The sequence below is a fragment of the Natator depressus genome, chromosome 10 (assembly GCF_965152275.1).
Source record: "Natator depressus isolate rNatDep1 chromosome 10, rNatDep2.hap1, whole genome shotgun sequence".
Taxonomy (NCBI): Eukaryota; Metazoa; Chordata; order Testudines; family Cheloniidae; genus Natator; species Natator depressus.
Genome location: NC_134243.1, coordinates 56,993,485 through 57,021,033, shown reverse-complemented (window position 1 = coordinate 57,021,033; position 27,549 = coordinate 56,993,485). Strand labels below are relative to the sequence as shown.

The 27,549-nt window shown below is 40.8% G+C and overlaps 1 protein-coding gene across 1 annotated transcript in view; it reads right to left on the bottom strand.

Moving 5' to 3' along the window:
• Nucleotides 1-27,549, bottom strand: part of MYO1E (myosin IE) — a 142,275-nt gene that overhangs the window by 12,717 nt on the left and 102,009 nt on the right. Inside the window, exons 19-26 of the mRNA XM_074966252.1 lie at nt 25,703-25,847; nt 18,542-18,656; nt 17,549-17,718; nt 16,852-16,997; nt 10,740-10,886; nt 8,734-8,891; nt 7,289-7,381; nt 2,804-3,008 (exon numbers count right to left, since the gene is read on the bottom strand). Of these exons, the coding sequence (XP_074822353.1) occupies nt 2,804-3,008; nt 7,289-7,381; nt 8,734-8,891; nt 10,740-10,886; nt 16,852-16,997; nt 17,549-17,718; nt 18,542-18,656; nt 25,703-25,847 (1,179 nt within the window). The remainder of the gene's footprint in view (nt 1-2,803; nt 3,009-7,288; nt 7,382-8,733; nt 8,892-10,739; nt 10,887-16,851; nt 16,998-17,548; nt 17,719-18,541; nt 18,657-25,702; nt 25,848-27,549) is intronic.

Sequence of the window (27,549 nt, the reverse complement as noted above, 5' to 3'; positions counted from 1 at the left end):
TGAAGTACAGCCTGCGGCCAGATGCATCCTGGGGCTGCCCCATATTTCTCATATGGAGATTAGACCCAATGAAACAAAGTCTCATAATGTAATGCTCCATCTTGATCTGTGATAATCTCCAATATTTTAATTTCTGAACCACACTTCTATTTATTAAAAAGAATAGGATGCCTACAAAATACTCCATTTTGTATAATTTGAGCTCCTGGAAAGTTGTCAGCATAGCCCTCCACTGAGCTAAATTTGCATCTCTGCTCTTCCTCACCCATTCTAAGGGAACATCATGTCTCACACAGGACCAAAATCAGCATGGAGACTTAAGAACAACAGTATGTCAAAACGCATCCTGGACAATGCCATTTTAAGCAGTGAAGTAACAATACAAACTAACAGTTCGGGAGGAAACCCCCCCTCCCCCACCCAGACACTAGCGGGCTGTTGAGGAATACTCAAAAATTTATTTTAATAGGCTGCAGCCGACAGAGGGGAACCTGTATCAACTGTCACCAAGCCCAATTATTAGCACTTCCTGACAGCAGATTTGGTTTTTTATTTACACAAGTCATAACTGCTTTGGTATTTGAATGTACTGTGGGTCATCTGGATCTCAGTCACACCACAACTATCTCACTAAAAGGAATTAGGGAGCTGCGTGCATGGAAATATGCAGAGTGATTATTCATGATCAGATTTGTTTTACAATACTCGAAGAGGCAAGAGCCTTTGAATCTGAAAATCAGCTGGCATTAAAATTCCCACTAAAGCAAAGCTCCACTAATGTGCAAAAAAGCAGAGTAGAAAGATCTCAGAGGAGAAATTGTTTAGTCACTGTAATGAAGACTAAGTATATTGTGTTTAAATATTTATTAAATTGTGATTTCAGCGCTTGGGAAAGGTGCTAAACTGTTATCCTGGAGACTGAAGACTTCTGTTTATCCATGTAACAGTGACAATATGGACAGCAGTTGTGCAAGCTTTCCCCACACTCGAGCAATGAGGGGAAGGCTAGGGTTGAGTGGGTAGTTCAGTCTCCATTGCCGATTTAGCCCTTGGTCACTCTGAACATCTTCTTTGCCAACTGCGGTGGTGGTGTACTGGTGGTTTTGCTGATGGGAACACCTGTCCATTGGGAAATGCATGGACACCACAGGCCATCTGGCAATGAGTTTGGACCAACAAATTTATTGTGGTATAATCATCTGCAACTATTTAGAATAGCTTATTCATAATTGAAAACAAAAGAAATCTCTATTACTGATTTCAACTGATAAAACCTCAGCACCACTGTCAAGAAGGAGAAATTTTTCCCTAGTGCATGTAGTTGTCATAGTAACAGATTATAGAAAGATATTACTTTTTTTTAAACTAGTGATTCTGATATTTCTCTTACTGTTGACACCAAAAAATGTAACCTGGACATCACTTCCTGTTACTTCTCTTTGGTAATCGAGTCATTTCCATCTCAAGTGTGAGCAAAGATATCTGGTACCATCTCATCCATACAATGTACAGGTCACCAGTAATCTAATAAATCCCTGAAGAAGTAATTGGCAATGTGTACATCACCAGTTTACACAATATGCATCCAATGAAGTGAGCTGTAGCTCACGAAAGCTCATGCTCAAATAAATTGGTTAGTCTCTAAGGTAAGTCCACAAGTACTCCTTTTCTTTTTCCGGATACTGAGTAACACGGCTGTTACTCTGAAACTTCTGAGTCAGTAACATGTTACTTTCCCAAAGTAACTGTAACAACCCTAACTGCATATTTGACTTGAGTATGATCATTATCTAATACTGTATATCTAGCTGGGTCCCTCTCTAGATTATTGTCTGATCGTCAGTTTCAATGTAGGAGATAGGGGCAGGACATCACAGAGTTGGATATAGCTTCCCCAATTCTCTGCCTTGTGCAGCTCTAGTCCCAGTGCTGGAATTGAGACTATTCTAATCCACACCAGCTGCCAAAGGTCACTAAGGGACTGTGTGCCGGTTGAGAATTGCTTGACAGCAGTGGTCCTCAAGCCATACTCCCTGCCCTTCCTGGTATACTCCCTGTGAAGGGACTAGGAATGGCTGGATATGCCAGTTGAGAGCACCCCCTGCTGGGGGAATTCTCAGCTGTCCAGATATCACCAGTATTCAGGCTCTTTACATTGCACCTCCTGAGTGCAAAGGAGACAAATTGGGATGGAATTAATATGCCCCTAATTTCACCAATAAAATCAGTTTCCTGCCATGAATTATCCTGCCATTCTTCCCCCACCAAAAAAAAAATTAAAAAAAAATAATCAATCCCATATGGAGTGTATAATGAAAATAAGATAGTATTAAAGAGAGAATACTGTCTCATGGTTGGAACAGAGGATTGGGAGTAAGAATTCCTGGGTTCTGACAGTTGCTGGGAGACAGAGGCAGAGTGAGCTATGCTCACTGTTTACCCATTCATAAAATGGGTACGAAAATCCCTCTTGTACAGGGGAGTGGAGGCTTAATTAAAGTCTGTAAAATGCTTTGGGAGTCTTTAGTAGGTACTGTGCAAGTACATGATCTTAGCATTGTGAATACTGGAACTGGTTCACATTGACTCCACGGTGAGTGGATTATGGACCTGAGCCCACAATTATTCTGCATGCGGAAATCCTATGGAAGTCAATGGGACACCTGAGCACAGCTTAATGCCATGATTTGGCCATGTATGCAAACAATATAATTTCACCAGTGATGCATAATTTAAGTCCAGGAACCTCTTTATAATGATCAGGCCCTTCTTTCTTTGAAAGAGTCTCCACATAAAAGCTTACCCAGCAGCCCCTTGGTCAGGCACCTTGAGGAAGTCCAGACTTTCTGGTTGGTGTGAAGTCTTGTCTGATCCCGCCGACAGTTGCTGTGGTAAAGGTGGGCGCACCATAGTTGTATACAGGTTCTTCTGACTGGCTCGTTGGTTTGCTGGAGTGTGAGGATGTGGCACAAATTGTGGGCTTTTTATCACTCCATTTTGATGGTGACCTAGAAGTATAAAAAAGCATGAACCCATGACGTACAACTGTGAGAATAACAGACTTTCAAAAAGGCAGCCTCCTTTCTGCGGTGTTCAGCTTTGTCTGCAGTTCCACTGTCAATTATCACTTGGACTCAACTTTCAAGAAATTTGAAAACTCAGAGCAAAATTCAGCAGAGATCCCCAACTTTGCTCTGTACATAGGCCGGAGTTACTGAAAACTCATCCCAGACCCTTGTTTAAGGGTTCATGACCCCTGTTTAAGTTTCAGGTATGTGATAAAACTCTAAATGATCACTGGGATTTGCAAAGCTCTTGGTTTAGCAAAACCATGCATTTTTGATCTTGGCTGCTGTTTAACCTTAGCCCTTGTGTTTTAAAACCATTGCATGGGGGTTTAGCCATCTGTGGCTTCCCAGTAAAAACAATGGACTTCCAATGGCTTCAATGGACTTTGGGTCAGGCCTTTGATCTTCCTAAAGTTAAAGGGAGTCAGATGGGGAAAACCCTATAGAGCTCTCTGAACACTGGCTTTATTACACCTTACAAAGGTTTTTATTTAAAATAATGTTGATTTAAATGTTTGCCTGTTTAACAGAAGCACTAAATGATAGAAAAGGTGTATTCAGATGCTTTCTGATTCTCTCATAGATCAAATAGTGGCTCCTATTTTGGATTTTGCATGTGATAATATGGCCAATGAGAAACTTAATTTGACAGAGTTTACTCATGATCAGGAGGGACTTCTGAAAATTATTTACTGCATGTGTGTGTGTAACTAATCAGTCACTCACATTTACCATCCTCCACTGATGTTGCACGGTACAGCATGAGGCATGAAGTTAAAGGCAAGTGCTTGGTCTTATACACATTAGAGACTGTGCTGGCCTGCACAGAGCCCTGCAGCAGGTGTGCTGCCTTTACCTGTCCTTGAACCACGGTGCAGCACTTCACACGCCCTTCCAGAAACCTTGCCTCTAAAACACACTTAAAAAAAAAAAAAAAAAACACCACCTACCTGCCTCTGAGCTCATTGCAGAAGAAGTTACTTGCCTGTAACTGGAGGTTCTTCGAGATGTGTGGTCCCTATTTGGATTCCAAACATGGGTGCATATGGCATGCATGTGCACCCATGTTTGGAATCCACATACGGACCATCACTCGAAGAATCAGGGCTTATGAGCTCAATCCTGCATTCCTTCCATGCCCCAAACTCCCACTAAATTAAATCAAAGCAGGACTGGGCACAATACATGCATCACCATCCGGTGATCCTCTCCGCTCCCTGAATGGAGTTAAAAGCAGTGGCCAGCTGGACAACTAGCACACTGAAGAATCACAGTGATGAAATAGGAGTTCATTCATTAGTATTTCCTCATGACACTGGGTCCTGGAAGAGTTTACAGAAAATCTAGGACACACTGGCCTTCCATTGACATTGCATGACCTTCAGTTCCTGACAGTTCCCCTGATACTATGGCAGCAGTTTAAGTCCCACCCTTTTTCAGGATCCTATATTCTAAAAAATAAATTCTAGCACCAATGTGTCAATCTAGACTATTAGATAAAATCTAGTTTTATCTTATCTTTTATGGACATCTCTATTAAGGTTTATTTTAAAGTAAATGCATACACAGAAATGTGTGCATCTGTAGTCCCATTATGATTTTAAAATGGTCATGAATACACTGGAATCTCTCTTATGTGGCCACTCAAGAGGCTGACAAACAGTCTGCTTTCCCCCACTGTGGGGCAAGTAGAATTGTACTTAGTGGCTGGAATTTTCATCAGAGACTAAGGATTTAGGTCCCCAAATCACATGGTGCCTAATTTCCTTTGACAATTCCAGTCTGTCTGTTTGGAATACTCTGGGATGTTTTCTTAACACAGTAGGTTGCCTAATAAGGGTGGTTTCTTGCACAGGTGTACTAATAAAGAACACACTGCAAGAGCAGCAGATAGGTTTTGTATGTTAACTGGCTATTTAAAAAATCTTTTTTCTTTTTTAAACAAAAAATCTTGAAGTGACCTAGTACAGATCTGGAGGGATGTCAGAGGGCAGCTAGCCCTCTGTAGGGGTCAGGGGTTCAGCCTGCCTCTGAGAGGCTTCACAAGGGAGAATGAGGCAACTCAGGTTCACCTCGGACTAATTAACTCACTGAGTAACTAAGAAGTAGTTAATTAGGCAGGGAAGCACCTGAGCATGATAAAAGGGAAGGTACTGGGGAGGAAGGGGGAAACTAGGAGAACAGGGTGTTCTTAGAGAGTGTAGGAAGAACAATCTTCTACAGAGAAAGCATCTGGGGATACCTGATGAGGGGGGAACACTAGCAATAGAAACCCAGGGAGAATGCTCCTGGGTGGGAGAGTTTTCAGCAGGAAACTATAAGCTGTCCTGAAGAAGGGTCCTTCTGGTTCGGCCTCCATGGGAGGACCTTGACCCAAAAGGAGGGACTATTCCCCAGCTATTGCCAAGAAGAGCCCTGACTCCAGAAGAGGGTTCTGGGTCATGAAAGCCTTGCTGCTGATAAGGGGCTTGGATGTAACTTGGGTTGATGGATTAAGGCTGACTCAGCCCATCTTCCCTACAGATGCAGAGCGGGAGGTCTCTTCATGTGATGTTCTGCCTTTGGGGTTGAATAAAGTAGATCACCGCATGTTTGCTGTGCTAGTCAGTAGTGTGCAGAGTTGAACCCTAGACGGATATCAGTAGGGTCTCTTATTTTCACCTGTACCCTTACTCTAAATTACTCTTATTTGTTACAAACTCGCAGGACAGAACAATATTTTGTTCCCTAATCCTTCCCAAGATTTCTTTGCAAAATGCTCCCTTTAAATGAGAAGCAGCCACTTAGCATTATCCTTTTTTTCCTGAAATACTAACAGTAACCTTCATGTCTAAAGCTGAGCCAGATCACTAAATTAAACACAATTCTGAGGGGGTGATGTTCAAGATACAAACTTCTGTGGGAAGTTACAAGATACAAACTTCCTCCTTCAGGGAAACTGAGACAAAGATGCAATGATGGGCTGTCAGAGGGTGTCCCCTGGGTGCGGTCCCCCATTACACCCATATTTGCTATTGAACTGTGGATGCTCCAGAGCATAGGGGCCACTACAAGATCTAAACTCAATGTGGCTGTCCTTTGCATTCCTGATTCTTAAACACTGACAAGAGTGTTTGCAACTGTTGTTAAAATTAAACAAGCTGCTGCTGGCTTGACTTTTCATGTAACCCTGAACAAATATTTACTGCCTAATTACAAACATCCGGAAGCACTGTTTTGTAAAAGAAATGTTGATCCAACCTTAACTACTGCAGCGCAAGTATCCAATTGCTTAATTGTTGTAAACAGGCTTGGCATCTTGGAAAACAATTCCACGCAATCCTTTGCCTGAGACACACACTGAACTTTGTCTTGCCTGAGTTAGTACTGTATGATTTAGACTTTTATTATTTAATCTGGCAAAGAGTGTCCGCTTTAAACATGAAGTTTTCTCCTAGCATTGTACTTCTTTACTTAAATAAGTGGTTGCTCCTTATTGAAAAAAGACATTTTGGAAAGAAATCTTGGGACGTGTTAGGTAAATGAAATAGTGTTCTTTCCTGTAAACTTATACTCTAATTTCTTATTTTAAGGGCAAAAATGAAAATAACAGACACAGTCTAGTGACATCAATCTAGGATTCAACTTTGCACCCTACTTATTAGCACAGCTAACATGAAGGGAACTAGTTTATTCAACCCCAAGGGGAGAACTTCTCATGGAGAGACTGCATCTTCTGCACCTACGTACCGGCACAGCTCACATGCATTAGCATATACGAAAGCTGTTGCATAACAGGAAGGAAATGAGGCATAAGTCCAGTTCCATTATGTGCGGCAGTGAGAGCGCAGTGACAAGGCTGAGTATTGTCTAGCCCTGTGCTGTGTGTATATACTGCGTCCTAAAATGCATGCATTGAAGCAACTGCACATTCAGTGTTCTTTAGCAAGAGGCTATATATATTGGCATCCATGACCATTGACATGAGACACCTCCAGCTGAACACTAGTCTCAGAGTAAGTGCCAGTGGATTTGAAGGACGGGTTTGATATAACGCCTGTCACACTGAGGAGCCTAATTAAACATGCAAATTTCAATTAGGGTGATTTCAAAAATACTTTTAGAACTGAAGGGAAAAAACCCCCACTGCAAAGTGTTATGGAGAATGATGCCCAGCTGCGACATCAAAGAAAGAAATTGAATCTGGAATGCTGCCTTAGCCAAAGTGCAAGATAACTTACCTGGGGGAGGTGGAGCAGCCCTCATGGGGTAATTCTGACTTTGAGTCCTCTGGGAATACCCTCGACTTTGGGTAATGTTCCGTCTCGTGGGGCCTAAAATAAACACACTAAACTCTGTCAGATTGCCGTCCTCTGTGTAGCATTCAGTAAACAAGTCCTTATGATGAATGTCAGATCCTCATTCTTGATTAGAGGGAGCCATTTGAAATTCAGGTTTTGGCCAAGTTGTGGTTAGCATAGCACACGAAGGCCTGGGGGATCAAAGGTAACTTAATGCCATTTTAACAAACTCACCCAGTCCTGGGGTCAGCTGTGGTCCAGGTGCGCTTTAATCATAAACCTGGTCTAAAGTGGCACCCAACTCTCATTAGCCCCAAGGAATGTTCCAAAAGCGAGGGAGGGCTGGCATAATGGTGCTTCAAACACACCCTTTTGTCTAGTAATTTCTTTATACTGTAAGTCCACTATGCCAAGGGTTACTGCAGCTCTGTGCCACTAGAAGATTCTCCCTTGTCAGAATCCTTCACCAGTTAGCTTTATGGCTCCTTTGCACCACTGGAGTGGCACAAGCTGGCCATACTGTGGCTGAGAACTCACCTTCTGTTTTTGAATTAAAGGGCTATAGAGAAAATTGTGTGTGTGTGTGTTAAGGGAGCATGAGAGGTAGAGGGCTGTACTCCACAGCTGTAAAAACACAGGAACAAAGCAGGCTAAATATGGTTTGAAAATAACTCATGACGTGCACAAGACTTAAGCTCCTGTTTGAGAGGCTGTAACATTTGACAACAGGTTATTACAAGGTCTGTTACATCTGTGGCTCTTCCTTACCCAAATGGAGCAGGGAGCAATGCAAATGGGGCTCCCTCCTGCTGTCTTCAGAACCCCCTTACATGGGGAAGGAAGGCTTCACAGCACAGATGTACTCTGAGGCAAAGCTAATGCATCCTCAGGTACTATTACATTTGGAGCCGATTCCTTGCTGTTGTATCACTCCATAATTTGCTACTGGCACCTTTTTCTCCTAGCCCCGCCTGCCCCTCTCCTCAGACATGGATCCGCAAACCAGAGAAGGGTTCTCTGTGGATTTTGGGGAAGAGGGTGCCCTTAGTGGATGGGATGAATGTCTGATCTGCCACTTGTGTTCTGTCCCATGCTGCAAGACCAAATTTCTTATGTCCCAGGGCCATGAGTTTCAGAGGCTTCCACCAGCAGTCAGTGTGCACTGCTGAATTAACAGTGAATCCAACAAAGGCTTTACAAGGAGACGCAAGTATGTTGCAGCATTACAGTCTGCAACCTACTCTTCCTGTAAATGCCACAGAGAAACAAAGAACATAGGGTAGGTGGTGGATAGGGAAGAGACTGAGAAATAAAGGTAAAACAAACAGCCAAAATCAAGACTCTGATCCATTCAGAAAGACAGTCAAAGGGAAATTCATACTTACGGGAATTCTTTGGTAGTCCTGGTCCAATGCTGACCTGCAGCACCTTGTTACTTGGCTTGAGAATAGCTAAATCTCCTTGGCCTTGCATAAATTGCACTTGGCGAGAACCACCTGCACTCCATGGTCCCCAATTCTCCTTCTTCAGCTTCACTTCAAGTCTAATGCAAGTACACACACACAGACAAAAAGAGAAGCATTCACATACAAGACTCAGGGAACATCACTAACCAACAGATTAGCTTTACAATGGGAAAAAATAAACAGGACCTTGCTGATACCTATAGCTGAGAGTATTTTAAACTGAACAAAACATAGTTTCATGCCTTTTTGTGTACTATATGACATTATTAACTGTTCTTGGGAAACCTACACAAACAAGGTATAAGATGCTCTCAATGAAGTTTTGAGGACAAATGTTCAAAGGTTTGAACAATACATGTATATACTATCTAACACATCACCCAGTGTACCTGCAGAACCCTGCATAGGTGCATGCTAGTGTGTGTCACATACCCAGATACCCATTAGTGTATGCCATTATTGACATATGCATGCAAATACACTTATTTGTGGGAGCTAGGGGAACATGTACATTTTTGCACGTGTACTTATGTCCTCCTTTGAAGATACAGGCCTCTATCAAAATTCAAATAGTCTCGTTCACAGCTTGTATCTGCAAATGCATATTACCTTCAATGTACTGTAGCTAGAGATGAGCTCAGGCAGCCATGATGTGCAAAACCTCAGTTGTTATGCACTGCTTTTTACAATGGTAAAACCAAAACCACCTCTGTTATTGGCTTTGGATTCCCAGTCTATATGACTATATCAGGTGTCTGCGGTCCACTGGGAGCTGTGAGCGGCCATACCTGCAGACACTCAGGTAAACAAAGCATCTCGTGGCCCGCTAGGTGCTTACCCTGATGAAGCCGTGAACCAAGTTTGGGAACCCCTGGACTATATGGAACCTTTTACACTTTCTCCTACTCACCCTTGTCATTATCAAGCTAAAATGATATTCTTCCTTAAATAATTCTTAGACTGCTTTGACTGGAATAAAACAGACATGTAAATTCCAGGCTCAATGTCATTAATTTGCTTACTTCATAGGAGTATTAGCAAGAATACAATTTTATTGATATGGTTTCCAGCATGCACTTAAAGCAAAAAACCAGCCCCAACATGCAAACAAAATCCTACAAATTCAAGTTCTCTAACATCTGGAGTTTTCTTTGGACAAACATCTAGAAGTTCAGATACCTATCCAAGCTACCCCCACTGATCCCTGCAGGCCTCTGTCCCCACAAAATCTAAACTCCTACCCTAAATAAGAGACCCCTTTTCAACCAACCACCCATCACTCTGGCCTTATCTTCCCATTATGTATCTAAGCACATATATCACATGCAACAGTGTAGTACTTCAGCATCTCTAGGGTAAGGCCAAGGAGTACATAATGGGACTGAAGAGAATTCTCCCTTTTTAGGGCATGACGTACCAGCACAGCCACTCTGCAGCTGCTACTGCGTTGTCCTCCTCTAAGAGAGGAAGGGTTTGGACTGTGAATCCATGTGGCTGTTCACTGACTGGCCTGACCCTCATTGCAGTTGGGAGAACTAACACAGAGAACTGCTGTGTAGGCACGCTGATGGTGAAGAATTTCCCTTGTGTGGCCTCTCGATAACCTGATGCCCCACTCAGCACAGCAAGGGAAGTTTTGCTGTATTAAGGTCCCACTGCGCACAGAGAATGAGAAGTGGGGAGTGGCTAGGATTTGATCCTAAGGTATTACACAGGCTATGCAAGAAAGTCTTCTGGCTTTCTAAGCGCATGAGTATGCAGGCGTTCACACTTCACACATCTCCATGGTTCTGTCACAGAGGATGGAATATAAATATGAGAATCCAATGCTTACACTAACCTGGTTTTTGCATCTTTACCCTGGCAGCAAGAAGAAACAGCTGTTTAATATTTTTTTTAAAATCCGTTGGGAAAACGTTACTCACGTATTGCTAAATTTCAGAGGTAGTTTTCTTTGTGTTTTCTCCTCATATCTCTTAGATAAAAGGCTTAAAAATTCTGTTTTGAAGACCGATTCAAGCAAACTATCATATTCCTGCTCATGTAGAATGAAAATGTCATCCTGCATTGTGCTGTAAAGAAATCAGACCAGGCATTATTCAGCCTTGAATCCAAAGTGCAAAAGTAGCCCTGCATTTTAATAGCATTTGAAAGCAATCATGGTGATTTTTAAAAAATCTAAGAGCAAAACTCAGCTATTAATTCTTCATTAGATAATGGTTCTTTGTTTCAGCTGCTGGTAATGGGATCCCCAAAACAATCTTCTTGTGTGATATCTGAATACAAATTAGTCATTTTAAGTTAATTATTGTTATTATAAAATGGGAACATGTGCTACAATTAAAAGCTCATATCCTTAACAACAGCAAAGCTAGCCATTAAGACTGGATTTGTAGAATGTTGTGTAAAGTTAATTAAAAAAGCTGAAAAAGAAATACTTCTTTTAAAATGAGACTGAAACACAAACCAATAAAAGCAAAGCAAGCTCCCAGTGCTGTATCACCTTTAACTTGCACTCCCTGAACTTAGACAGTGAAGCAAACATAGACCCTGGATAAGGTCCATAGCTGGTGTAAGTCAGCATCACTCCACTGAATTTAATGGAGTGATTCCAATTTACACCAGTTGAGGATCCTACAAACTTATGCAGGTAGAGTCCCAAGGCCACATGGAACTCTGCTAAAGGACTGGGCTTGACTGATTCTGCAAAATTCTGGAATCCCCATGATAGCAAATTCTCTGTTGTGATTCCAAGTCACCAAGCCAGGTTTATCAGCCTTAATGTTTTAATAGTTCTTGTTTATATATAATTCTCTTTTCTGTCATAGAGGCTATGTGGTCCAGGACAGTAAGCATGGTTCAATGAGCCAAGACTTCCTGAGCCATGTCATTTAGTCACTGTGTCTGCTCCTCTGTGCCTCATTTTCCATTCTGTAAAAGGGGGCATCAATGCTTACCTCACAGTTCAATGGGAGCTAGGTGCCTTTATACCTCTGAGGATCTAAGCCTGAGTTACTACTGGTACAGCACTTTGAAGAGGTAAAGTGTTAAGCATAATTATTATATTACTGACTTCAATGGTGCCATGCCAATTTACACCAGCTCACAAACTGGCCCCCTGTCTCTTTCTCCCCTTTTTGTGAAGAAATGGGCTTATCAGATATTGTAATAATGATTCATTTAAAAAAGCTGTACCCTTTTTTAAGAGGTTGGGGGCCCTTTTTGCAGGGGTGCTTTCTGCAGAGTGACTGAAGCCACAGCTTCTCTGATATTCCACCAGTCTTAGGTCTTCTTGTCAGAGCGTTCCCTCATGGCTTCTCTAGTGGGTAGTGGTTTTAGTACTGATGTGCTAATATCCCAGTCCTCTGGCTAGGAACTGAAGCATTTTAACGGAAGGCTGTGGGAGGATTCCAGAACACTTTTTTGAAGGGATGAAGTCTGTGTCTCTCTCACTTGCTCATACTTTTTCACCAACAAGTGGTCACAGTAGGTTACAAAGCAAGGACACAGACATCATGGTTACATGTCTGACCAGGCTATGACTGAGGAAGAAGGTGCCTGGGTGATTTATAACAATGTTCTCCACAAACACCCCAAACAGTTGCAATTAAAAGCTCCATTTTAGAGGCATGCGAGTGCAAAATCACTAGAAGAGGCTTATATTTTTATCAAAAGGCTCCATTCCCCGTTCGCATTATCCTGGTCACAGGCATAAAGCCATGAAACAAAAACTTGCAAGTGTATTTGTTCTCCTACTCTGATTCAGACTAATCTTTGGATCTGTCTACTGTCTTACTCATGTGTTTGGGCTGCAATTTCTTACAGATGTTAGAAGCTGCACACTGGTTTTAAAGGCACCCATACCAGTGTGAGGCTTTGTTGCATACTGGCCTCCCTTTCATCTTCTGTTCTGACTGCTAACAACATCAGAAAATATTGGGTTACTATCTCAGCATGTTAGATGTCACATACTAAGCAAATGCGGAAGCTGTTGTATGCATTTCTCTCTGAAAAGAAATGAATTTGTATTTCAGCATTTTATGTCCTATTAGATTTACAGTTAACATTTATTTAGAAAGGCTCTTTTTAAACTGCAGTTTATTAGAAGTAGCTACTACAGTAATACTCAGAGGGTCAATATCCACGTACTCTAGTGACTGCAACTGAAAGCTGTGGCAAACCATACCTCTCTATAGGCAGGTGGAAGGGAAGCCAAAATTACATGGCTGTCAGCAGATGACTTCATTTCTCAAAAAAGTACATATGGGAGTAAATCAAAATAAGTCACTGATGTCTAAAAGAAATCTGGATATTTATTACTTCAACACATCATAATAAAATAGAAGAGGACTAATTAGGTCAAGCACACAAGGTTCTTTCACCTAATTCAGTCTTCTCACTCTTACAATTACCTACTTTCTGATTACCTGGCTATTAATTAACTTCCCCTTTTGGGCACACCCTTTTACAATGATCCTTTCCCAGCATGCCTGGCTGATAGCTGGCCCTTTAAATGTGGGAGAAGCACCCAGCAGCAGCTCTTTGATATTCATTTTCCCCCAAATTGCTGTGGGCTGCAAGTCTCTCCCTTACAGAGTGTGAGTATTTATTTATATATATATACAAAAGAGAGAGAATACCTATCAGCCCATTCTAGATGCCCTTGATGAGAGGACTTGTGGCACCTTAGAGACTAACAAATTTATTTGAGCATAAGCTTTCACATCTGATGAAGTGAGCTGTAGCTCATGAAAGCTTATGCTCAAATAAATTTGTTAGTCTCTAAGGTGCCACAAGTACTCCTTTTCTTTTTGCTGATACAGACTAACACGGCTGCTACTCTGAAACTTAAAATACAAGTGTCAACACTCACTCTACTCCTCTGTAACCAAACCACAGCAATTCCATCCCAGGTAATCCCCAAACAGAACATTAAGGAGAGGAAAAGTTGAACCTTCGTACTTCTCTGACAATTAATCACCCTTTCTCCCTCCCTCATCCCCATTTTAAAAAATGCTTTCTTCTATTCTGAGTGCTCCTGTTAAATCAGAACAGTTTAGAAAAGAAATGAACCCTCTGAAATGCCCTTTACAGAAGTATAATTGTAATCCAGTCTATATGACCTGATGAAAATTTAATTTAGCATATTTTCCTTCTGGGGTATATTCAGACTCATTTCCAGGTTGGCTCAGAATCCAATTATTTTAAATATATTCAAAAACATGCATAAATTTCCAGGCTGAGAAAGATTGTGTTGAAAATTAGGGGATTGATTTGTGTTTGAGAGAATAAAAGAGAATTTAAATAGAAATAGTACTCCGTGAGGTTTCTGAACTCCGTGTGTTTGAAAGAAAAAAAAAAAGAGACAGATTGTTTTTCTACAAGAATACTCGGCCTTTGGTAACATACAGGCACACGAATTGGCATTAAGTGTACAACAGGAAGGATTCTATACTATTCCAATAGTTCAGTAAAAATCTATTAAGAATGGCAATGAAAACTTTTAATTCTTGCCATTTTCATGGCAGAAGTATCTCAGATGCCCCATAAAGTCTGGTCCTATTACAGATAGTAACCTCTGTGCCCCTCTTCCTACTTGATTTAGCATGGCTACCCTAACTCAATAGAGAACAAGAACCTGTGTAAGAAATGTTTCAGAGTAACAGCCGTCTTAGTCTGTATTCGCAAAAAGAAAAGGAGTACTTGTGGCACCTTAGAGACTAACCAATTTATTTGAGCATAAGCTTTCGTGAGCTACAGCTCACTTGATCGGATGACTTTCCACAGTATGCATCCGATGAAGTGAGCTGTAGCTCACGAAAGCTTATGCTCAAATAAATTGGTTAGTCTCTAAGGTGCCACAAGTACTCCTTTTCTTTTTGTGTAAGAAATATTCATTCTGAGTTCGGCCCACATTAAAATGAAAACATTAAAAAAAAGACAACTCTCACTATGTTTATTTTTTTAAATATGGAGACAATGTGATATATGCCATCATGTGCCAGTAATGCCCCTCTGCCATGTACATTGGTAAACTGGACAGTCTCTACGTAAAAGAATAAATGGACACAAATCAGACATCCAGAATTATAACATTCAAAAACCAGTTGGAGAACATGTCAATCTCTCTGGTCACTCGATTACAGACCTAAAAGTGGCAATACTTCAACAAAAAAACCTTCAGAAACAGACTCCAAGGAGAGAGTGCTGAACTGGAATTAATTTGCAAACTGGATACAATTAACTTAGGCTTGAATAGAGACTGGGAGTGGATGGGTCATTACACAAAGTAAAACTATTTCCCCATGTTTATCTCTTCTCCCCCCACTGTTCCTCAGACGTTCTTATCAACTGCTGGAAATGGCCCAGCTTGATTATCACTACAAAAGGTTCCCCCCCACCCCACTCTTCTGCTGGTAATAGCTCACCTTAAGTGATCACTCTGGTTACAGTGTGTATGGTAACACCCATTGTTTCATGTTCTCTATGTATATAAATCTCCCCACTGTATTTTCCACTGAATGCATCCGATGAAGTGAGCTGTAGCTCACGAAAGCTTATGCTCAAATAAATTTGTTAGTCTCTAAGGTGCCACAAGTACTCCTTTTCTTATGCCATGTAATTTCTGAAATTTTTGGAAGCCACAAGCATTGGTTTTTTGATGATAACAGCACATTGACAACTCATGGCCAAAGCCTCATTAAATATAACATCAATATAATAAATATAGAGTTCTGAATTCATCAGATTTGGTTTATCTACAGAAAGGTATGCTTCCATCTGAAGTAATGAGTGTAACCACTCTTACTGAGTTGGCAGTCTGGAGGCAGGCTTCTTTTTAGCTTACTCAGTACAGCTGTATACACAGAGTACTAGGGTCCTAGTCTGAGTGTCTGGATGTAGTAATTTTCAGGACCCACACTCAGTTTAGTTTTCAAGCACCAGAATAAGAGACTTCACTCTAACGTCCAGCCAACACCTATTACTGTAGCCATTCACGGTTGCAATTCTTGTTATAACTGTGTGACAAATAAAACAACACAGGCCTGCTTTGAAAATGCTGTGGAAAAGAACAGGACCAGTATGTGTTAACCTATCTGCTTAGAAATGCCATAGAGTGAGCGGGCACGTTTTACACCCTGTTTTACACTGGACTAGTATGAGACAGGTATTTATAAACATATACTTCAAAAGTTTGCTTTTAGTTATCAACCCATAATACTTAAGTATGGGAATATTTTAAAAATTAGTTTAGTTTAATATTTAATTTCTCTTATTGCCCTAAGCAGATGGTTCTGTATCATTGTGTACCGAATGTCAATCTAAACGCCAGCACTGGCAAAATGTGATAACTAAAAAGATGGCAGGAGAGTTTGTTCTCTCCTTCTGTGAGGGAGGAAGTGTTTTAGATGGGTATCCATTTGTCTGATGTGCAGTTTCTTGCTGTTTTGTACTGAGTCACCTGGAAGTGGTTTATAAGCATTATGTGACCACAGAAGCTATTTCCTGTAATCAGGAATGTGTCTGTCCCTGAGTCAGCAGAAGTACTTAGCAGACTAACCAGCATTAAAGTCTTAATGTAGAATGGCCAGAGAGAACACCACTCCAGCAAGCTTTTCTGGCAGCACTCCAGGAAGTAGGACTCACACAATATATACTCAAAAAGCATTAGGAATTACTTCTAAGACAGACGTTTGGATCAAAAGTCATTACCACCTCTTAGTGTTAATGCAGGTGGAGAACATTTTTCTGGGAAGCCATGGGCCAAACTGAGAACTCCTGTAAAAGAACTACTGATTGCACCACATTAACAGGTACTCAGAAAATCTGTATGTGTTTGTGTGTAAATGTAAGTGTGTGTACTCCTGTAGCTAGCAGATTGGTAAGAATGGAAAAGCAGTTTGGTTTCAGAACTGCCAGTCCCCTTCCCTTTGTTAATTTTCAAATTCACTGAATAGTGCTTATATAATTCCAGCCCTAGTAAACAACCTCCCCTCTCCTGTTCCTACATGATTTTTCTCCTGGCCAGGCACTGACCTTAGGGAAACAGAAAGAATTCTTTCCATCTCAATCCTCCGCTTTAACACCTCCTTCACCAGGCCTTTTTCTGGCCCCTGCTTCACCTTTTCACGCCCAATCAGATATATGCACTTTGGGGTGAGGACAAGGTCTCGTTTCACGCCCTGAAATGTGAAATGATTTGAAAAAATATAAATGTACAGCATCATCAAAATACACAGGCACCTGAAATTAGCTAAATAAGAAGGACATGAATGGGTCACAGATACATAATGTACCAGATTTATTTTGTTTGGGGGGCAGTGGAAGGAGGATGTAGAGAAGTGGGTGAATGTTATTCAGCTTGGATTGCATTTAGATAAAGATAGAGCTTTGCTCCTTATTCTCTATTTCTTAATTCCAACACCACTTTCTACCCAGCATCTGCCACAGCCCCTTCTGTCCTTGGGACAGAAAGTTTGAAAATGATGTAACATGGACCACGGCTAAAGAATGTGATGGCATCCTCTATCCGTTAGTCCCAAGAGTGATAGTTTTCCTTCAGATCTGAAATCCCAGGTTGTATGGAACTGCCCTATACCCTATTTACAATCAGAAACTGATGTTTTCCAAGCATGGTGGAGTTTCCTTTATAGGATAGTTCCTAAAAAACACTGCTTCATAACTTAGACAGCATGACTAGACCAAGGATCATGAGGTTTTTTTGTAACCATACCTTAAATCGCCTGTCATATTTAGTAATTGTGTCTGCAAAATCAATCTTCTCCCGTTTCCCTACAAACTGACGTAGCTCTGGATGTTCCTCCATGCCTATGTAGTCCCCAATAAAGTTCCTGTTGATGCTGTTTCGCCTTCTCTCTTTCTTGTTCAGCAACAGATCTGAGGCTTGAACACCAAAAGAATACATTAATAAATACTGCTAACCAAAGAACTTTCTAAATTCATGAAAAGAAAGAGCTCACAGGGCTTCAAGAGGAGCTTAACATTAGAAGAAAATTTAGGCAAATCTGGCAGGTGAAAAAAGGCACTGGTTAAGCTGGTAATCCTTTTGACAGGCAGATGTGTGCTTTGAAAGCCATACCTATTTAAATACTTTGCCCAGAATGAAGAACCATCTCCAGAATTAGGGGAAATTCTGATGCAAACCTGATCTCTGTGGAACTATCTCTAAGAACAACTACCAAAAAAAAGAAAGAAAGAAAGAAAGAAAGAAAGAAAAAGTTGTAGAACTATATTGCTTAGCAAGATTTGTCCCTGGAAATGAAATAGTATCTGTATCTAGTACCAATCCACGAAACCTGAATTATTACTCAAAGTCCTCTGCCATCATAACAGATTTGTTTTCTAATAAGCATCAGACATTTTTCAAAACATGCACACCTCACCTTTGGTTTAGAGTTAAGAGCTTGTGGAAGTGTTTTGCTATTGCCCAGGAAGGCAATAAAGCATGACAAACTCTAGGATGGAATTTGTATTAGTCCCAAGTCCCAGCTTCTGTTTAGTTGTGGAAAGCTCTCTCCCTCACTACTAGATAACATCTATCCCTACCACTTCAAATTGTTAGCAAAATGCACTCAACCTTAAACAAAGTAATGCAAGAGTTTGCACTCCAGGATAGGAGATATTACTTTGCTCATTTGAATCATGCTCTGTTTCTGGCTCTGGGATAGTTCATGTAGCTCCTACAGCATTAGAAGTAAAGACATACCTTCTTCTCTCATTTGTACATACTTCTTCCTGGCCATGTATTTCCTCCATGCCTTCTGGATTGCCCGAGCATATCCATCATACTTCCTTTCTCTCATCTCTTCAAGCAAAAACAGCTACAGATAGAGAGGAAAAATAGGTCAAAAACTTTAGGTGAGGAATAAGTGAGCTTGGAAAAATCCACATTTCACTTTCAACCTCCATGGATGCCACCTATTTGTTACACTCCAGAACCAAGAGTGCCTTACAACCACTATCAGTGGGCCCAGCATCAGACTGGGAAAGAAAGCTCTTGCAGGGAAAGGAGGAAGTGTCCTCTGATGGCGATATGGGCAACGATGGCTCATGTAGAGTCTACCCCCTACTCCTGCTGCCAAAGTCTGGAGAACGGTGAACAGGGATAGTCTTTTCTCCCTGCAGCACTGCTATCGCAACTTTAGGCTGTGATTCTCTAGTGGGCCCTGCTCAGTCATACTGCATGACCTGCCCTCCTGCATTTGCTGCTTCTTGGCTGAATCTGGGCATGACATTGCCAGAGTACAGGAGGTGGCTGGTCTTGTCCTAGACAACACGTCATAATGGATCCATAACTTGATACTGCCCTCTCATTTCACATACAGGAGGCATCAGAGCGTGGATAAATACTAGCTCCTGCACTGTCCAAGTCTGAATTTCAAACTCCTTGTGCCTCTTGGTTACACTCTTCAGTAGTGGAAGCCCCCTGGATGGTTCTGTGGGTCCAAGTTACTCGGGGTTCCCTGGCAGGTTCCCTGGCAGACATGGCTTGGATCGGGATCAGTGAATCTGTGCATGATATACCGATCCTTGGCAAGGTTTTAGGGGGTTTCTGGGAAATTTCCCTGGATGCGATATCCAGAAATTCTTGAGGTTGCCCCATTGTTGTGTTCTGAAACACTATTTTCTTCGCAATCCATACATAAGAAATTATATGCCACTTATATAATTATAACTGAAGATTTCCCATTTTAGTTAAATTCCCCATTTACCACATGTCAGAGCTCCATTAGCTTTCAGTTCATAGGATGTGTTTGAGGAGTTAAGTTGCTCTTAGGAATAGAAAGCAAAAACTTGGATTTATGGAATGGTGTCTTAAGTTCAGATAAGCGTATGCTGACCTATCTACGTGGTCGGTATGCCTCCAGTGTTCACTAACAACTGCACTGCTTTTTAGTTTTATTTTTTAAATACGTAACAGGGTACTATATGTTAGTTATAGCACATTGGAAGTTAGACCCTTGATAAGGAAATAGGATTTTATAATATCCTAGGAATTCTTAACTGTGTGTGTATATATACAAATCATAGAGTCAAAGATAAAGTTGGGTGGGGAGGAATATATGGCATGAGCATAGTGTCTGCATGCTAAAATGTTCATTTCTAGACTTCTGAGTTATTATCTATGGAAATGATAACATATTTTTGAGGCAGTAGGTAGACCTTAATGACGCTGACATTTTCAACCGTAACTATTTCCTACTGAAGTTGTCCGTTGACAAATATTTTGGGGGCTGTTGCCAAACAGTATGTATGTTTCTCCCCTGCAAATATGCAAAATCCCAGTATATCCACAAGTGGGTCATGAAGATCCTGTAGAAATCAGGGAAAGGTCCTTCATGAAGATATGTCTATTGTTTTCCACGGTCACAGAATACTTCATGTGGTTGCTGGATTTTGGTTGAGAGACAGGCATGTCAATGTGTTATGCCAAGAATACAAACAGACCATAAAACTTCACAACACATGGAACTGCGAAAAGAGATCTTCAAAAAATAGCAGGAAAATGGTCCAACGTGACAGTGCTATGCGTGGACAAAACCATGCTTACAGCCAATCGTGGCACTAAGTGGGCACTAAACCAATTAAAAGTTATAGTGTAGACACAGGCCTGACTGCTTCAAAAATTCCATGAGATTTACACAAATTAATCCAGCAAGGTGATGAATTCTGCTCCTTACTCCATATGAAAAGGGAAGCCTCTAAAACTAGGTTATTCTCTTTTCATTTTAAAATCAGTTATGCCAGCCAGGGGCTCTTGGTTTTTATATTTTTGCAGGGTGTTTCTTAGAAAAGGCTGCTAGAATTCTCATGACACTTGTTTTCTGAGATAGAAAACCAAAGACTCTAAATTTCCTCTTTTCCTATGAATTATCTATGAATTAGGAAATTTCATAAAAAATGCTTAAAATATAACCTAAGAGGGGGCAAAAAGCTGCCAATTCCCAGTGTATGTTGGCTGTTTTAATTCCATAAAAGATATTATTTTAAAAGATTAGCTGGCTTGTGTGTATGTCTTTCAAAGTCGTGGGGTTTGAAACCATGGACGCTACCAAAAGAAAAATAATGTCATGCCTATCCAATGTAATCCAATGTGGGTTTTAAAGCAAACAGATCTTTTCTGCATGTTCAGCAAAGTAACTAGACTACCAAAGTGAAATCATATGGTAAATATAAAGCTTTTACACAAAACGTAGGATGGGAAGTTGGTCTTAAAGGAGAATCCACTGAGAATGGAGCAAGTTTTAAAATTATACCAGTCAAATAATTGGGAAGATTAATTATGTTTTAGGAGGGGTTTTCAAATCACTTGCCTCTGTTATCAGGGGCTTTTCTGCAAGAGACAATAGGCAGGTCTAAAAGCATCACTGCCACTCCTCTGTACACATGGCTGCCTGTCTGCCAGCTTCTTCAGCAGCAGCAGCACTGAGAGAAGTCCTCCCAGTCTCTAAACTCCTCAGAACTGCAGGGGCGTTCTGGGTGTTGAATAGTGCATTGGAGTGATGTTGCCATGGGCAGGAAGTGGAACTGAGCATCAAGAAAACAGTAAAACTGACTCTACACAAAATGTTGCCAAATGCACAAATGTAATCACTTGAAGGGCTATGTGTAAAACTGTAGTTCAAAAGTTTCACACTGAAGCATGATTTTCAGTTTGGTTTCCCTCTAAAGCATAATATCTGAAAAAAACAGGGTAGGTGCTTGTGATATCAGTTGTGTTGCAAAGAAAACACACAATCCTGATCTCTTCCTCAAAGATATACTCTAGTTCAAACACCGCTTGAAGCAGGAATTACTGGATGAAATTCTCTGGCCGGTGTTATGCAGGAGATCACATTTAGAAGATCATAATGGCTGCTTCTGCTCTTCACAATTATTTGTAACAAGCTTTGCAGCTCATCTTATGGTTAAAATTAGGTCTGGCCAATCTAACAAGTTTCATATCTGATTAAAAAAACAGAAGTAACTGATGTCAGCAGTGCATGTTTAATGTTTTCATTGTCAGAATCAATATTTGACTTACTAACATTGCTGCTGACACAGAGCAAGTCCTAGGTTTGACTCCATGCAAAAATGCAGACAATGGCCCACTTGCCAAGATATAATGCAATTGTGTGATCATGTACTGTGGATTAGACTCAAGCCTGATAGAGATTTTGCATTTGGGACCATAATGGACACACCAGAATAACGTCAAGAGGTTCCTGTGGTGGTGACAACCTCAGTGGTTGTTAGTGAAATGCTAAAGAAGCGTATTTAAAATATTAAAACGCTATCTCTTCCCCCAAACTTCTGACATGTAATACAGGGAGTGATGTGCTTCAAAAATACAAACACTAAATCCTTTTTAGAGAGTGCAGTCAATGTTTGTTTTGTGGGTACTAAAATTATGTGGGCAGAAAATAAAAATTTTCAATGTATATGTAGAAATGAGGTAAGTTAATGTGGCGCTTCAATACAAAAAAAATATGGAAATGCTACCACACTCCTTTTAGAAACGTGTTTTACTTCTGTGCGTCTTAACTATTTAGTGCCTCAAAACTGTGTGTGAAATAAAAAATCCCCACTCAAACACTGAACTCACACTAAAATGCATTAATCTGATAGTTTTTAATAAAGAACAGACAGCCCCTGCAATTGATTATTCTGTATTGGATCACACCCATAAACATAATAAATACCCTCCTCAACTCTATGTATATAGCTATAAATGAAATAGGACATAAAAGCTGACAGTGACTTTTACATTTTGATACATACTGTGAGGAACTATAGTTTCTCTCCTTTTTTCCCCTCTCTCCTTGTATGATGTATGGGTAATCTAATGTAGCCTCCTAAATTACAGCCTTAAATATTAGTGTGATGTCGTGAACCATTCATGGTATAACGTAACACAAGAGGTGACATCACAAAAAATAATTACAGAAGATGTAGTTGGTACCTGGGCGCTATCCTGTCAGAAATGTTTGTCCCCTTCTTAGAATGATCAGATGTCCCAATATTATTCAGACTATCCTGATATTAAGGACTTTGTCTTATAGAGGACCCTTTTACCTCCTGCCCAACCCCATCCCGATTTTTCACACTTGATATCTGGTTATCCTATCTCTTACGCAAGTGCAAAACCCAGAAATAACCATGCACCAATCACCCACAAAATTGGATTTTTATGGCATATTCTAGGTCGGCTAATCCAGGACCCAGGAGAATAAATGTAAGCATATGAGTGAAATGGACATAAACCGAAATTCTTGGGATGGTTCCTTTTTCTCAGTGGCGCTCTGAGGAAACATCCATCATAGGCTCAGAATTTTTTTTTTTTTTTAATTAGTGAATGAGATTCTGGATAATAGTCAGAAGAGGCTGAAAGAGTACTTGTTTTAATCCAGCCAAATGTACAGACTTGGCTTACCAGAATTGTTCAGAAAAGCAATTTTCATAATTGCCATGGAATATAACGTATTTCACTGTATCAATGTATGGCACTGTAAATTTCGTTGTTAGAAGGCTGCCTTTTTTATAGGAGAAAATTTCTCCTTCTTAGTTAGTGCTGGTTTTATTATCAGCACGACCACCCAGCTAACTATAGCATGATTAAATCACAAAAATATTGTCCAGATTGGTGCTTACTGTCTCTTGCTGTTGTTTGTTAAACTGCCATGAGCAGTTTGTTTCAAGCAGCCAATAATAGATCCCTGAAAAACAGTAAAAACCATGAGATCAAGCAGCAGACTCAGACTTTTAAAAACCCTTTGCTCAGTTTAGCTCCTCAAATCTTGCAAAGATGTAGAAATGCTATAAATATGGGGGGGGGGTCGTACAAATTGATATTAAACAAAGAAAACCACAATCTAATAAAAAACATTTTCTCTGGGTCTCACTTTCCCTTGTATGTGAAGACAGTTAATTATTCAGGTGTGTAATGGAAATGGCCTCCTGTCTGCCATTCATAAAACCTTACTTCACTGTTAGCTGGCAACTCTCCATCTACAGAAAGCTTATAGAAGTCCTTCACAATGATGCAAGCACTAGATAGGATTTCAGCACACAAGCTCTAGGACTTCTACTTAGGTCAAAAGCAAAAACTTCAATCAACTTCAATGGGGGCATGGTCACACCCTTAATCAGTGCACTTCAGGTTATAGCAACATTACTGATGTTGCATCCTGTCAGCACATACCATTTTTATTTTTTTGCTAACAGTCATACTAATTGCAGTACAGCAAAGCAAAGCAGCCCAACAGCTGTAATTTAAGGCCATCAAAGTCACACTCTCCCTCATCTAATAAAAACATTAAGATAAAAAAAGTGCTGGTTACTGTAAAATAAGTTGTGAAACAAAAATACAAGAGAAATTCTTTAATAAAATGTATTCATTACATGGTTAGTTCCTTTCACACTCCTTCATAGCAAATCAAATGTTTTCCCCCGTAACAATCACATGCCTCCTTTTATTTTGAGAGAGACAAAATATAAGCCTACATGAGTCATCTAAAGCTTCACTTCTCTCAAAATTAATGTGACCCTTTTAATAGTTTGGATAATTTAATAAGATAATACCATGATGCCAGTGGGTGGGTACTTTTTTCTGGGAAGATATGCCATCTAGGAGCTGGCTGGAAAATGTGCATCTCCTTCCCTCCGTGGAAAATTTCAACTTTTTGTCAAAACAGAATTTTTTTTTGGTTCTCAGCCAAAACCTGCCAAAATCCCCAAAAAGTCAGGTTTAGTTTTTCCAATGAAAAAAACTGAAAATGTGAGGAAAGCAAATACTTCCTGTGAATATTTTAATTAAGTTAAAAATCCAATTCTCAGTAGAAAACAAGTTTTGACATACATTTTTCCAATCAGCCTTCATGATATAATAGGCTGTGTAATATTCTTTCAAGGGAAATCGTGGAAACACCATCAGAAAAAATGTACTGGAATGGGAACAGTCCTCCACTGACTCAGGCCCTGAAATATTGTCCACTGAAGTCCATAGAGAAAGACTTTTGTTGACTTCAATGGGTGTTGGATCAGGCTCTACGTGAGCTAATAGGTCTTTTTCCATCCCTAATTAATGTGACTGTGTTCCAAAAGTCTGATTGTCTCAAGACTGAAAAGGACTACATGATGCTGAATGGGATATGTTTTCCCACTAAGAAGGATCTTTTTTGAATAATAAATGTAAAAAGAAGAATTTTTTTTTCAACAAAAGTTGTTGAACTTGATTTTTTTTTCAACAAGAGTTCCGCGAGTATTGGGATAAATAGTCCAGCTCCCTAATGCTCATATGGTGTCATCTCTCAAATCTCAGTCATGTCAGAACATTTGATGCTGGTCTAGTAAATACAAAACAATTTCTTCTCCGTAATATTTTGGGCATTTTCTCTGCGCTGACTCTACCCCTCATTATTTAAATTTGTGATTGATCAAATAATACTTGCTTTATTTCTTGTTCTAATGGTTACACATATGGTTTCATAGTTTGACTCCCCAGCATATTACAATTTATCATATAACCAACTAAGTGCAAACCATGTCCCATGTAACCCTCGTGTGCCGTGTAATGGAGCCTCCTTTCCAAAGTATCCTTGCATCCTATCTTGCCTTCCTTAGGACGACTTTCTCATGCTCACTGTGTTACAAGTAGTCATGCAGCAGCCTTATTACGTATTGCACCCATTATAAAAGCACCTGTAAATCTTGCCTCTATCCTCAGAGCAGACCTGAGGATGACCTGTCAAGCCTGGCTAGAATGATATTATTCCAGTCCTCTCATGTCCTGCCCACACAGGCCTCTTGCACAACTGGAGACGGCAGAACTGTACATACGCCAACCAAATTGTGCCATGCGCAAAGGCTCAGGATGAGTCATACTCACAGACTCTGGAGCTTTGATGAAGATCTTAGTTTTCCCAAGCTGGTATTGATCAGGGTCCATATTGACTGAGTGGAGCAGGTGGAGAACCCCCTTTTTCTCATCTCCTTTCCAGGAAGGCCAGGTTGCTTTGGTCAGAATGGCATATCTGAGACAGCAGTAAGAGAGAAGAAAAATATTAAGACTCGGCATCACACACACAGCAGGAGAAGAATGCCACTGGCTCTCAACCAGTACTGTCCCTAGGGTTAGCCCCTCTGTCTGTGTTGTCACAGTGCTTATGAAAGGGATGTGGAAGGACACACAAATTTATGGGTTTTCACTTTAACCAAAGTGGTGCTGTCCAGTATCAATGTCCTTGGTTCCAACTTTTCCAGTCTCCCTAAACCAATAGTAGGTGACTAAAACACATACGTCAAGCTTTGCCTCCTTAACCCTTGGATAAATAGGTTCATGAGCAGTATTTATACTGAAGTAATCAGTAACTCATCCTTGGCACCTCACTGATTCCACCCCAAACACATGGCCTGTTTCCCATTCCAACCCTTCTCCATTCCCCTCTTCTAATCCTTGTTATGGCTACTTGTGAAGCACTCTAATTTCTAAGCTAGTAGCCAGCCTCACTGTCCCAGCCCAGCTATTGTCAGCAGCTGGCCTGCTCTGTACCAGGAGGCCCCTGGCGTGGCCTCTCCTACAGGAGAGTGGGGAGGGACTGTGATGATGGCCACCTGCTCAAGATTGGGGTGCTTTGTAACTGGCCACAACAAGAATATGAGGTCGGAGGGAAGTGTTGTAATAGGGAACAGACTAGGCATGTGGCAGGTGGGGAATGGTGTGTCTTGGATGAGTATCTCAGTACCACCCTGCTGTTTTGTAGAGTGAAGGAGAACATGGAACCCAGTAACAGAGACAGGCAGCTTCTGCCTGAGAGAACCAGCCACAGGAGAAGTGGTGGTTCATGGAAGGAAAGAGGCAGGACAGGGTGGGATTCACTGCTGGCCTCTCTTCTCCATGACATGAAGACCCATAGCATCCTCCTTAAACCTTGGAAATTACCTAACTCCCAGGTTACAACAACATGGGAACTGCCCAGTTTTCTAAGGATTAACTAGATAGAAACATGGGGTTTGGAACTGACTGGGACAGAGTCACAATGCTTTCTTGTTTTACTGCCCACCGATGGGCTAAGTCAGGGGTTCTCAAACTGGGGGTCAGGACCCCTCAAGGGGTTGCCAGATTATTACATGGGGGGGGTCGCGAGCTGTCAACCTCCACCCCAACCCTGCTTTGCCTCCAGCATTTATAATGGTGTTAAATATATAAAAAAGTGTTTTTAATTTATAAGGGGGGTCACACTCAAAGGCTTGCTATGTGAAAAGGGTCACCAGTAAAAAAGTTTGAGAACCACTGGGCTAGGCTTTATATGTCTCAGCATACCTGTGGATAAGTAACTTTTGAAGCACTTTTGGGCTGCTTTGTGAACTAGACTGGAAACAGAGCAGCAGACAATTGCCCCTCAAAATCAATCTTATATTCATCTCCATTTTGGACAACCTTATCACAACTTTGTTTTCCTGAGGCCTGCCAGGCATCCTAAGGTACAGTGTAAATACATGTTTATTAGTGGAACTATTTGAATAGTGGGGGGGGGGGGGGAATCAGTGATAAAGTGTTGCGTTTGGTTCACTATGATTCCTGAGTTCCTTGAGGCAGCTTCTAGGTGTTAGTGACAATGTGTCCAGACCCTGAAACTGCACAAATGGTTATTTATTGGAAAAGCTCATTTTTCATTGTTCTTCTGTCTAAAACATTTCCCAGACATGGATCAGATGCCATGCGACGTAAATGAC